We start from the raw sequence: 12,753 nt of genomic DNA, 5'->3' as shown, positions 1-12,753 counted from the left end.
TGCTGATCGAGTGGCATCAAGCGGTCTTCTCGTTGGTGGAACCGTAACGCCTGCGATTGCAGACCTTACCGAGTGTTATTGATTTATATAGCGCCGTCATACTCCACAGAGAGGTACAAGACATAGCAAGTAGTGCAAAGCAATGAACGGTAAGGGGGGCTCTGCTCAAAGGAGCTGAAATCCAGAACTTTATTTTTCAGTTAGTAAGTAGTAGGTTGTGACCCCATGGGGTCTGTAAGAATTCTGCGATGTCCCCCCAGTTGCTGATGTTCAGACGTTTGGTTCAATTCGCTGTTTCCATGGAAAACAAGGAACTTTCTGGCTGTAACATAATTAAAAAAGGGTTTTCTAACCATCAGTTATCCTTTTAAACTTAAACTTGGATCAGCGAACACAAAGTGCCATTGGTACACAGGAGTGATGGGAGTGATAAAGGGCCATTGGAACACAGGAGTGATGGGAGGGATAAAGGGCCATTGGGACACAGGAGTGATGGGAGTGATAAAGGGCCATTGGAGCACAGGAGTGATGGAGTGATAAAGGGCCATTGGAACACAGGAGTGATGGGAGTGATAAAGGGCCATTGGAACACAGGAGTGATGGGAGTGATAAAGGGCCACTGGAACACAGGAGTGATGGGAGTGATAAAGGGCCATTGGGACACAGGAGTGATGGGAGTGAGTATTACAGCAATGTTTATAACGTTTAGGTGCTTGCAGACCCCCGGGATTTTTCTTCTCATGTTGTGGGCTACTAATGTTCTGTTAAGGCGTTGTACATCGCTGCGGATGATTATGGCGCCATATAAATCAGTAATATCCGCTTGCCAAGAGATGGCGATGTCTACCCTGTCCAGATTAAAAGCATAAGGGTGCGTTTATACTAAAGCCGGATTTTTCTTTTTTGAAGTTATTTTTCTATGGTTACGGGGTAAATGACTTAACTTTCTGCCGTTGTCTCTACAGAGTGCGATTATCAGCCGGATTCATTGCAGAGTCGTCGCGTTAGACCAGAGAGGACACGGTGTGTATTAAAACGCATAAAAAGCCGGTTAACCAAACGGCGCAGGGTTATGGAGCCTGGCGCACCGTTCATGCTTGATAGAGGAGCACGTCTTGGTCTGGTCTGTTTATAAAGCCGTTTCCAAAGAGAAACTCCTACTAAATGCTTTATCTGTAGCATCAGATTAAATATACATATTTTTTAAATATTCTATTTTTCTTTCTTTTTTTTTATTTATTTATTTTTTTGTAAAAAAAAAAACAACAAAAAAAACGGTCCTAGTTTTGACAAAAATTTTTGTCGTTCTTCTTCCAAACTGACCAGGCAGTCAGAGCCCCTAATAACAGAGACGCCCCCTGCTGACCAAGAGAATAGAATACTGTTTGCAGCCACTTACATGACTCTGGCCTTTCACCACAGAACGGTGTGCTAAACACCCACACCGGGGCATTAACCAACTTAGTTGATTTTTTAATGTTTTAATTGTATCTTTTTTCCTTTTGGGTGAAAACATTGTTAGAATGGTAAAAATGGACCACAATGCCAGTTCTAGGCATACAGAGACTATCAGGCTGATCTCTGTTCTCGATCACCTCGCTTACCGGTTGAATATTTTTTTTTTTTTGGGGGGGGGTATATTTTTCTGTATGGTCTATGTTGGAGGTTTAAAAAAAAGCATAAATCCTAAACATGGTTAAAACGGTAAATGTGATTTTCTGTTCCGTGGTACTGAGTCCCACTGTCTCTCCCTTCAGGGGAAACGAAAGTCAGGAACCCCGAGGACCTCTCCGCAGAGACCATGGCCAGGTAAGGGTTATGAAGGTTCCTGTTGCAGGTATTCATTTTGCATGGTGTTTTACGAGCTAGGCTTACCTGAGAACTCTCCGGCCGCCGACGTGGGGGGGGCCCGGCCGCCCCCACCCGTGTTCTGGAAACGGAGGGCGCGGGGTAAACTGGCCGCGCGTTGGATTTTGCAAATGGAACTCGCTCACCTCCGTCTCCCGTTCCGTCTGCAGGGACATCGGGAATGTCGTGGAAGCTTTATATGGAGATCTGCCCCCTCCCATCATGCTGATTGGTCACAGTATGGGCGGGGCCATCGCTGTGCACACGGCCGCCGCGAACCTCTTGCCGAGCCTGCTGGGTCTCTGCATGATCGATGTCGTGGAAGGTACGTCTTTAGTCTTAAAGGGGCGCCGTGGCTGTCGTACGCAGTTCGGTGCCGGTGATAGCTGCGTGGTCCCTTTAAATTATAAATGCAAAATGTATTCAAATTTCAAAAAAGAGACGACTTTGCGTTGTCTTTAGAGAGTCTTCAAAATGATCAGGTGGTCACGATTGCTCCCATGACCCCCACTTGGCGGAATTTGGTTTTCTGAGTATTTCCGGGCAAATAATGCATCAAGCAGGGCTGTCTGCATATAGTCAGAGAGTCTGTCTTTGAATCGTCTTATAGGAAGAAACTTAGATGTTTCAGGTATTTTTGCTATAAAAGCTGTTTAGTAACCAACGTCACCTCGGGCTTCGTCATTAACCCCTCTTTTATCTCCAGGTACCGCCATGGACGCGCTGAACAGTATGCAGAACTTCTTGCGCAGCCGTCCCAAAACATTCAAGTCCCTGGAGAACGCCATAGAATGGAGGTCGGTCGATATCTTGCAGTATAAATAAATGCGTTTTAGTGTTTTATTTGTAACAGCTAATGTTTTCTAACCTTTTTTTTTTTTATTTATCCCTCCCCAGTGTCAAAAGTGGCCAGATCAGAAATCTGGAGTCTGCGCGCGTCTCCATGGGAGGGCAGGTGAAGCAGTAAGTAGAGGCGAGAGCCGGCGTTTCCGTACAGTGCTACGGAGTTTGATGGTGCTATATAAAACAATAAATGATCCTGCGCGAGTACAGGGGAGCTGATATCTGCCAGGTCGCTAACTTATTAGTTATATTACCGGAAATACTGCCTCTTTCTGGCTATTTATCAGATCGGAGCTCCGGATCCGTGTTCTAGAACACCCGGAACCGAGAGATGTATTAATAGCCGCAATTTCCTTGTTTTTGCGTTGACATCAAATAAACGGGGTCTTTTTTCTAATTTTTCTAATTATGAAACAATTTCTATTACTTAGGTGTGAAGAAGCAACCAGTCCAGAAGGATCCAAAGCTATAGTAGAAGGGATAATCGAAGAGGAGGAGGAAGATGAAGACGAGAATGGGGGCCAGTCCGTCAACAAGAGGAAGAAAGAGGATGATACAGAAGTAAGCCGGAGTTATTCTGTTTTATGATATTCTATCCAGTGGGTTCCTCCTTTAGGATAATTTCCATTCGATTCCGGCCTTTCATTCAGCAGCGATTTATTGTCTTAATTTTGCTGAGTCAGGTGGGGAAGTGAAGCTTTTCCTCTAATCTGAAGCCTGTTTCTTCTTGTCCGAGTGCCGCTGGGTCTTGTCCACCCTAACTTTGCCCCTCGTCGCTCCCAGACCAGCTGTCAGTTCGGATATGTGATTAACAAACAGCATGGTCAGTCCGATTAGAAGGACAGAGCCTGTGCATGCGCGACCGTCAATAGTATCCAATGGATTCCCTCCTGGCAGCCGGGTTCAGAATTAAACCCATTGTACGCGATGGTCTGCGCTTTGCTAAGAAGGCCAAGGGGTCATTGTGCCGAAGACCCTCTGCAGGGAAGGTTCAGCAAGTTGAGCAGCCTGTTCAAAAGTGTGGGGTCGCCTAGGAATTTCCTTGTTTGATAGAAAGCTATTTTTGTCAATATAACATGAAATCACTCCCATCACTCCTGTATTCCAATGGCCCTTTATCACTCCCATCACTCCTGTATTCTAATGGCCCTTTATCACTCCCATCACTCCTGTATTCCAATGGCCCTTTATCACTCCCATCACTCCTGTGTTCCAACGGCCCTTTATCACTCCCATCACTCCTGTGCTCCAGTGGCCCTTTATCACTCCCAACACTCCTGTGTTCCAACGGCCCTTTATCACTCCCATCACTCCTGTGCTCCAGTGGCCCTTTATCACTCCCAACACTCCTGTGTTCCAACGGCCCTTTATCACTCCCATCACTCCTGTGCTCCAGTGGCCCTTTATCACTCCCAACACTCCTGTGTTCCAACGGCCCTTTATCACTCCCATCACTCCTGTGCTCCAATAGCCCTTTATCACTCCCATCACTCCTCTGCTCCAGTGGCCCTTTATCACTCCCATCACTCCTGTGCTCCAATGGCTCTTTATCACTCCCATCACTCCTGTGTTCCAACGGCCCTTTATCACTCCCATCACTCCTCTGCTCCAGTGGCCCTTTATCACTCCCATCACTCCTGTGTTCCAACGGCCCTTTATCACTCCTGTGTTCCAATGGCACGTTGTGTTCGCTGATCCCGGTTTTAAGTGTAAAAGGCTAATTGATCATTGGAAACCCTTTTGCAAATTGTTACAGCCAGATATGTCCTCTGAACGGTATTGTATATATACATAACTTTTAGGTCAACTAACAAATTTGCTTGACGCCCTTAACACCGATTACTAATGAAACCAGTTTGAGATATAACAATGAATTAAACCAGAAATGATTACAATTTTACGTTTACCTTATTCGTTTGCTTCCGACTTTTCTTTCTAGACCAAAAAAGAGCGACCGTATACCTGGAGAATCGAGCTTTCTAACACAGAGAAGTATTGGGACGGCTGGTTTCGAGGCCTCTCCAGTCTCTTCCTCGGCTGTTCTGTGCCCAAGCAGCTCCTGCTAGCAGGTGGGTGCCGACGTGATCTGTTTATATATTTTTTTTTTTTTTGAAAAGCGCACATAAAACAGTCACAAGAAACACGTCCTTTCCGCCCCCCCCCCCAAAATCTGAGTAGCTACTTTTGTTCATACACAATTTTTTTTACTTATAAACCGGCAGATCTGGTTAAGTTGAAACCAGTATTTTATTTTCAAAAATCTAAAGGTAATCTGAAGAATTCTTATTTTTGTAGAAAGAGCAAAGATTCTGCTGAAGTTTGGGAAAAATAAAATATTTGCTTTAAATCCTTTTTTTTTTTCCTTTTTTTTTTTTCTGTGTTTTCCAGGGGTGGACCGGTTGGATAAAGACCTCACTATAGGACAGATGCAGGGTATTATGTTGCTATATTTTACTTTGCATGGGGTACAAAATGTTTTTTCCCCCCATTTTACTCTGGTTGAGAAATGTTAAAATACTATATTACGAGACGTGGCTTATCGGTGGAGAAAATGTAATAACCAGTTCTGATTCACACGTGCGTGGAAACCACAAACGTGCAAAATTGGTGGGGCAAAGGGGGATCGTAACTGAATTATTCAAAAAACATTTTATGGGGGGTCACTGCCCTGACCCAGCGCAGCACACACTGTCAGTTCCCTCCCCCTCCCCCTCTGCCTGCCTGCCTTGTGCCGGAAACCAGGGTATGATGTCATACGACGTGGCTGTGCGTTAGTTCACATGGAATTGACCCGGTAACGCAGCAGGTACTCCTCAGTGCTCCCTATCCAATAAAAAAAACAGTATTTAAAAGGTTGGAGATACTGGAGCTGCTTAGCAACAGAGCCCTGTCATTCCTCCAAAATGCCTGCCTGGCCTCCTATAACTGCTTGCAGTCCAGAGCAGAGCAGAGGGAGCAAATTAAGAGGCCCCACTGAAAGGTTCTTTAACCAGGACTACAGATAAACGGGTCGTTATTTTATCATTTATTTAATACGTATACAACCGTAATTAAAGGAAAGTTGGTAAAAAATTTTTTTTTTTTTTTTATATACATAGAACTGTAGATTTTTTTTTTTTTTTATTTGATTACAGAACGGTTGTGATATTTCTGTGTTTTTGCAGGAAAGTTTCAGATGCAGGTTCTCCCGCAGTGCGGTCACGCGGTACACGAGGACGTGCCCGACAAGGTGAGACGTTGGCAGATCGCTGTCTAAAAACGTAAACTTATTTTGGAATAAATGGGGAAAAATAAACCACAAATGATCGCTGTATATACTGGACTTGTGTTCATTCGTATTTGGAGCGACCATGAAAACGAACACGAATACCGAACGTGCGAACATGGTGGTGGCAAAACGTATACGAAGACGCACAGCATCGCAGGGGTTAACGGGGGCAGAAATCCGTAGGTTCGCCGTCGGGAGTCAAAGGCCTGTGCGAACAACTCTATTGGTCGCCTGCAGGGGCCTCCTCTGGCCAATTGATTTATGCCAGAGGAGGCCCCAGCAGGCGACCAATAGACTCAATGGCACGGCCCTTTAACTCTAGACGGTGCAACTTGGCCTGGGGAGACCCCGCTCCCCGCTCCAAGAGTTAAAGGTCCATACAAACGGCTCTATTGGTACTTCGTACGGACCTTTAACTCTTGGAGCGGGGACACCAGTGGTCTCTGCCGGCCAAGTTGCGGCACCAGGATTTTAAGCGTCTGTACGAGCGACTCTATTGGTCGCCAGCAGGGGGCTCGTCTGCCATCAACCAATGAAGTACAGGGGCACTTCATTGGTTGATGGCAGAGGAGGCCCCTGCCGGCGACCAATAGAGTTGTTCGTACAGACATTTAAAATTCTGGCGCCAAAGCTGTTGTGTAGTGAGTCCCGTGTTAACCCCGTATTAACCCCTTCTACAAAAAACGAACACGAAGAATGTACACGAATGTGCGTCCGTTCCTGTATTCGGTCCGGGGCGAATATTCATGTACAATATATAGATTTCCCCCCCCCACGAAGAGTTGGCCAGTGCCCAAGTCTAGTATATACCATATAGTTTTTTGATCTTTACATTTGATGGTACCCCTGTGCTCATGCATAGTAGAGTGCGACGGGCACGCCTTGTACCCCGACTGGGTACACCCGTCGGTTCCACTATGCTTCCTGCCGGGACCGAAATGGTTAACCGCTTCCAGCGCTAGCCAACTCTAGCGGGACAGGGCTCAGGAACTGGTCCGGTGTCCTCAGCATTGCAGCTCGCCGAGGCGTAGCCGAATACTGTGCCGTAATTGTCCTGAAAAGGAGTGATCCAGCGGGCCCCCGAATTAGACGAGACTAATGTCCAGGGAAGTAGCAGACTTTATTTGGTATCCTGTCCAAAAAGCGAAAGGACCCCGAGCAGCAACAGTTCAAAGTTTCCCCGGGACAGACCACGAGATGGCCGGCGTGTGAGCGATTCCGCACCCCTGGTCCGTGCCCCCACCCCCCTTGGGGTACCTCCATACACAAATCACACATTAATTGATATAAGCGGCGCTTTTTAACCCCGGATGGTCATAATAACTACTATGGACGGCACTTATTAACCCCGGGCCGTCACATACAGGATAAAGCTTTTGCCTCCATGTCCGTTTATCTCACGCTTCTCGGCCCGTTTATCTCCGCTGCAGGTTGCCGAAGCGGTCGCCACGTTCTTGGTGCGTCACATGTTTGCGGAATCAGTTGGCGGATTTCAGTGGTAAGGATGCGCTAATCACGGCCCGCGGCTGTATACTGCGGACAATGGTCCTTTTTTACCCCATTTCCAGTGAGCCAGTTTATAGAAACTTTGACAGCCGATAAGAACCCTTCGGCCCCCCGGGTGGTCTGCCCGCTTTTCCTGACGCAATCTTAACGCAAAAGTCATTAATATTTTTAATCCGCGCTTGTCTGCTCGGCCATCAAAGGGTTTCGCTGTAAAGCAAAAACGTAGACATTGATGTAAATATTGTGAAGAAATGGAAAATTGTGGCTATTGGTTCCCCTATTACCCCCCCAGACCTATTCGATATTGAGCCAGACCACAATATTAAATCACAGTGCAGTATTTCCAAACCCCCATTATAGAATATTTATTTATTTAATTATATGCGTTTTAAATCATTTCTCTTTTTTGTGTCCCCCCCCCCCAGTGTCTTCCCGTCCTGTTAATGCCCTGCATCCAGAGCTGTAAATAAGTTGCGCCAGAGGCCAGCGTGACGCTCGGTTGCCTCCGCCATCCCTTCTAGAGCGAGGAGACTGAGTCTGTCAGCACGTTGGAAAAGAGCATGTTTTTTATTTTTCTTCGTTTTCCTGCCGTAAATGATCTGCCGGCTGCGGGGACGGGAGCCGCGATCCGTCGTCTCATTCTCAGCCCCTGCCCGTGGATAGTAATAGGGGCAGTAAACCTAATATTTCTCCACCTTTCTTGATTTTTTTTTTTTTTTTTTTTTTTTTTTTTTTTTTTTTTTTTTTGTAAGTTCTAAGCTGTCTTTCTGTGTGGTGGGATTTGGGGGGGGGGGGGGGGTCCGCACTTTTCATTCATGACCTCCTCCTGACATCAGGGACTCGATACGTTTGCCGAATCCAAAGGAGCAGACTAACTCAAATCCAAATCAAATGGCCCCCAGGGGCGGCAGGGCATAAACTGTGTCAAAGTTCTAGAGGTATTTGGCTCTAGAGTAGGAGATATGACCGGAACAGTCACCCTGAACCTTTGGATTACTATCATTGAACGTGAGAAATAGCTAAATGTCTCGCTATCCAATATTCCTAAAATAAATGGGATTAAATAAAATAAATAAAATATATAATTATCTTCTCCTCCCCATCTTTCCAAAGTTGAAGGATTTGCCTGTGACCTCTTCCTTATTAATTCTTTGGATTCCCCGGTTCTCGAGTCATTCCTGACGTTCCGCCTATGGTGTCAGTTTTAGGTTTTTTTTTTGCCCTTATGTGCTAGAAGTCCTTTAGATTAAGACCCTTCTGAAAGCCGGACCTCGATAGATCATCCCCCGCGTCCGTCTCAGGACATTGTTGTTGCGCAATCCCTTTTTTGTTTTTGCGTTCTAGAGCAGAACTGATGACTTTGCCCGCATTCCTATAAACTTCTCCTTTTGCTGCCAATCCTATGCGTTGGAGGTTACTTCCAAAAGTGGCCTTATCACCATAGCAACCAGTGAAATGGTCCAACTAACATTGTGATGACACGCGTGGCCATTGGGTATTTGAAGCCCTCTTCGCTTGCATTATAATAACCCAGGAGATTCAGGGAGGCTTTAATCCTGAAAACGGTGCAGTTCTCCCAATTATTGGGATTTTCAGGAATGGCTGGAGCTTTTTTTATTTTTTTTTTCCTTTTTCTCTTTATAAAAACCCTTACGTTTGGGAAGTTTCTCACTTTTTTCTTACGAAGTTTGCCCCCCCCCCGCTATAGAATTCACACCTGCAAAGTTAGACTAGAGGTTCAGCGATTCCGTGTATTTTCGGTATCGAGCTGTCCTTAGTGGGGCATGCTTGCGTATTTACCCCCTATCTGAAATGAATACGTTTATTAAATTATCGGTGTTTTTTTTTGTGTTCACATAGCATTTAAAAATAGCATTTTTAGAATTTTTATTTTTAAAAAAATAACCCATCACGGCGTATATTTTTTTTAAAATATCAACCCGGAAATATTAAAGATGGGGACATTTTTCCGAGATTGTAAAGATGCTGTTCCACTTTTCGGTAGGTTAATTTTTTTTTTTTTTTGGGGGGGGGGCAGATTTATCATTTTGATTCTTTACTCTGAGCGGTTTTTTTTAATTTTTTTTAGTTTCTATGGCAACAGCCGGTGCCTGCTTTTTGTGTCGCGTGACAAATGTTCCCCATCTTTTTAGCCGCTGTGGTAGTAGTCTTGCGATACTATATATGCCTGCCTGTCCCTTTAACCACGGCCATCATTCATGCCCGTTCTGTGGGAATCTGATATCTTCATTCATTCGCGTCTCCGTCTTCTGCGGAACTGATACCCGCATGGCTCTCTTACTGTCGTTTGGGCAAATCTGTTCAAATCAATGCATTGTCGATTCCCATCGGGTCTTTGTAGGAGGTTTTTATGTTTATTGTTATTTTATTAAATGAATGTAAAATAGTTGAACCCGCTACAGAAGAGCAGCACGAATGAGCGGAGCTGGTGTTCAAAAGACTTTACGACCGAGGAGGTTGCAGAAGATAGCGTAAGATTAGACATTGTGATTGGCGGTGTACGAGCGTGTATTTCAGACGAAACATGTATGGTAAATCTCATTAAAAAGCAAAGTGTCCTCTGTCGTGTTTTTTTTTATTTATTTTTTTATGCGATTGTCGTCTTTCCGGCCGCACGATTGCTGTCCTGAATGGGAAACTAGTCTCAAATACTGTATAATGTCACATGTCATATAATTTAGATGTAGGAAGTTTTACTGAGAGGGGGGTGGATAAGTGGAACAGCCTCCCAGCAGAAGTGGTAGAGGCTTATACAGCGAGGGGATTTTAAATATTACATAACGGTATTTTAGTGTGGATTTATAGTTTATAGGTGCATGTGGGTTAACTTTCCCACTATGCCTTTACTAGAGATGCCAGCAACACGCTGCATAGGAAAACTTTTTATACTTAATCTGAAGTAGACATTCTGTGACATAACCCTGTTTTACTCCGGTATCCGCAAAGGGGTATAAGGGTAATAGAATTTTATTAAGCTAATTACCCGACTGTTCCTTTAAAAGGAATGTTTCTTTAAATGATACAAAGATTTACCTTTTAGGGGAAAAAATATGCTTTTCCCATAAGTGTCCAGGTTTAAAGGGCCAGTAATGCCGGTTCATATTCCTGTTGGCCTGCAGGGTGCGCTGTTGTATGACTGATTTGCCTGGATTTTCCATTCTTAGGTATTTCAGAAACCCAAATCATCGAATGTTCTAAAAACTGGAAAGAGGCGATTCTGGGGTTTATTCACTAAGGGGAGAGTTTGTGATTCATCTCCATTGACTTCACTGTACATTACAAAGCGCTTACCCCATTGAGGAGCTGCTGCACGAAGGCCTTTGCTGGCCCTGTTTAATGTATAGTTAAATCTAATAGTTTAATAAATAGTTAAATCACGTGTTGAATTCTACATTATTCAGGGCCAGATCAGCCTTCTTTGCTGGAGAATCCAGCCAGCGTTGGCCCTCTGTAATGAATAGTGAAACCACAACTCTCCTGCAGGCTCTCCCTTTAGTGAATAAGCCCCTCTGCTATAATTTTCAATGGGAAGAGCGGCAGAGGAACCCGAGTCAGGCCGGCGTTCAGCCATGCATACTCGCCTCTGGGGATGCTTACAGGGATCCCACCTTCTAATGAAGTTACAAAAATATTTAAAAGAAAAAGTAATAGTCCCCCGGCATCTCATGCGGCTCCGAGGAGATGTCAAAATAATAATAATAATAATAAATCTACGCATGTGAGATATTGCCGTACTCAGGGGGTCTCTAGATTGTAAGCTCTTTGAGCCGGGCCCTCCTAACCTGTTGTCTCTGTAAGCCAAATTGTTATGTTATATACTACCTGTTACGTCCCGTCCACCCATTGTACAGCGCTACGGAATAGGATGGCGCTATATAAAACAATAGATAATATGAAAAGTGGGTATTTGTTTAGGAAATTAAGAAAAGTGTTATTTTTTTTAAATTTAACCACTTTTTAAATAGCAGCTCTAACAAATACTGTTTTAAATAAGTAACGCAGCGCTGGCTATGAAGGGGTTAATAGGTAGATGGAAGGGGAGGATAGATAATGTGTTTCATATAAGAGTTTAAATTAAAGTATCTCGCCTTCCTTTTATATACGTTATTATATTATATATATATATATATATATATATATATATATATCCCGCTACGAGTGCTTCCTGCCCGGTTACCGGTGGCGACAGGGGAGCCTAAACCCAAATCCTAACAAATTCCAGTGTTTGGGGGTCTTCAGAGACCTGAATGAGACAGTGTGCGAGTGCGAGAGGCACAGCAGATACCCCTGCAGAAGGAGTAGATACTTTTTAACCGTCCCCAGAGCCCAGTTTTGGGCCGGAGGCCAGACGGGCTGCCCGTAAATCCTGGTTAATATATATCTATACATGGTGCGCGGACACAGGGGGCATTTAAACACAGATTTTAATTGGAATCCCTTTGGAATTTTGACTTGTAAATGGGTCATTTATTGGAAGAAGTCCAATTAAATGCAGTTTCTGGAATCCATATTGCCTACCATTAATGTGTACTGAAATTACAGCCATGTAAACAAAAATGGTAAATTACTAATAAAAGATTCACTCCGTTAATTTTTGGTAATATTTCCTAGCATGCATCCGGCATCCTCGTCCTGATTGGCTGCTCATTTGGGAAATTAGTAATGAGCGTGTATTTCAGGCGAAACATGTATGGTAAATCTCATTAAAAAGCAAAGTGTCCTCTGTCGTTGTGTTTTTTTTTTTTATGCGATTGTCGTCTTTCCGGCCGCACGATTGCTGTCCTGAATGGGAAACTAGTCTCAAATACTGTATAATGTCACATGTCATATAATTTAGATGTAGGAAGTTTTACTGAGAGGGGGGTGGATAAGTGGAACAGCCTCCCAGCAGAAGTGGTAGAGGCTTATACAGCGAGGGGATTTTAATTATTACATAATGGTATTTTAGTGTGGATTTATAGTTTATAGGTGCATATGGGTTAACTTTCCCACTATGCCTTTACTAGAGATGCCAGCAACACGCTGCACAGGAAAACTTTTTATAATCTTAGTCTGAAGTAGACATTCTGTGACAATAACCCTGTTTTACTCCGGTATCCGCAAAGGGGTATAAGGGTAATAGAATTTTATTAAGCTAATTACCCGACTGTTCCTTTAAAGGGAATGCTTCTTTAAATGATACAAAGATTTACCTTTTAGGGGAAAAAAATGTACTTTTCCCATAAGTGTCCAGGATTAAAGGGCCAGTAATGTCGGTTCATATTCCT

General features: G+C 44.1%; 1 protein-coding gene across 2 annotated transcripts in view; it reads left to right on the top strand.

The window, feature by feature from the left end:
- The window catches only part of PPME1 (protein phosphatase methylesterase 1), a 14,484-nt gene extending 6,549 nt beyond the window's left edge, over positions 1-7,935 (top strand). For both annotated transcript variants that reach the window (XM_053456646.1, XM_053456645.1), the window contains exons 5-15: positions 966-1,023; positions 1,758-1,809; positions 2,019-2,173; positions 2,555-2,645; positions 2,746-2,811; positions 3,123-3,252; positions 4,631-4,760; positions 5,080-5,124; positions 5,856-5,920; positions 7,390-7,457; positions 7,891-7,935. In XM_053456646.1, the coding sequence (XP_053312621.1) occupies positions 966-1,023; positions 1,758-1,809; positions 2,019-2,173; positions 2,555-2,645; positions 2,746-2,811; positions 3,123-3,252; positions 4,631-4,760; positions 5,080-5,124; positions 5,856-5,920; positions 7,390-7,457; positions 7,891-7,909 (879 nt within the window). In that variant the 3' untranslated portion in view covers positions 7,910-7,935. The remainder of the gene's footprint in view (positions 1-965; positions 1,024-1,757; positions 1,810-2,018; positions 2,174-2,554; positions 2,646-2,745; positions 2,812-3,122; positions 3,253-4,630; positions 4,761-5,079; positions 5,125-5,855; positions 5,921-7,389; positions 7,458-7,890) is intronic.
- Positions 7,936-12,753: the final 4,818 nt, after the last annotated feature.

Source organism: Spea bombifrons, chromosome 2 (genome assembly GCF_027358695.1).
Source record: "Spea bombifrons isolate aSpeBom1 chromosome 2, aSpeBom1.2.pri, whole genome shotgun sequence".
NCBI classification, from domain to species: domain Eukaryota; kingdom Metazoa; phylum Chordata; class Amphibia; order Anura; family Pelobatidae; genus Spea; species Spea bombifrons.
The sequence above is the reverse complement of the archived record's forward strand: the minus strand, read 5'-3'. Positions and strand labels throughout refer to the sequence as shown.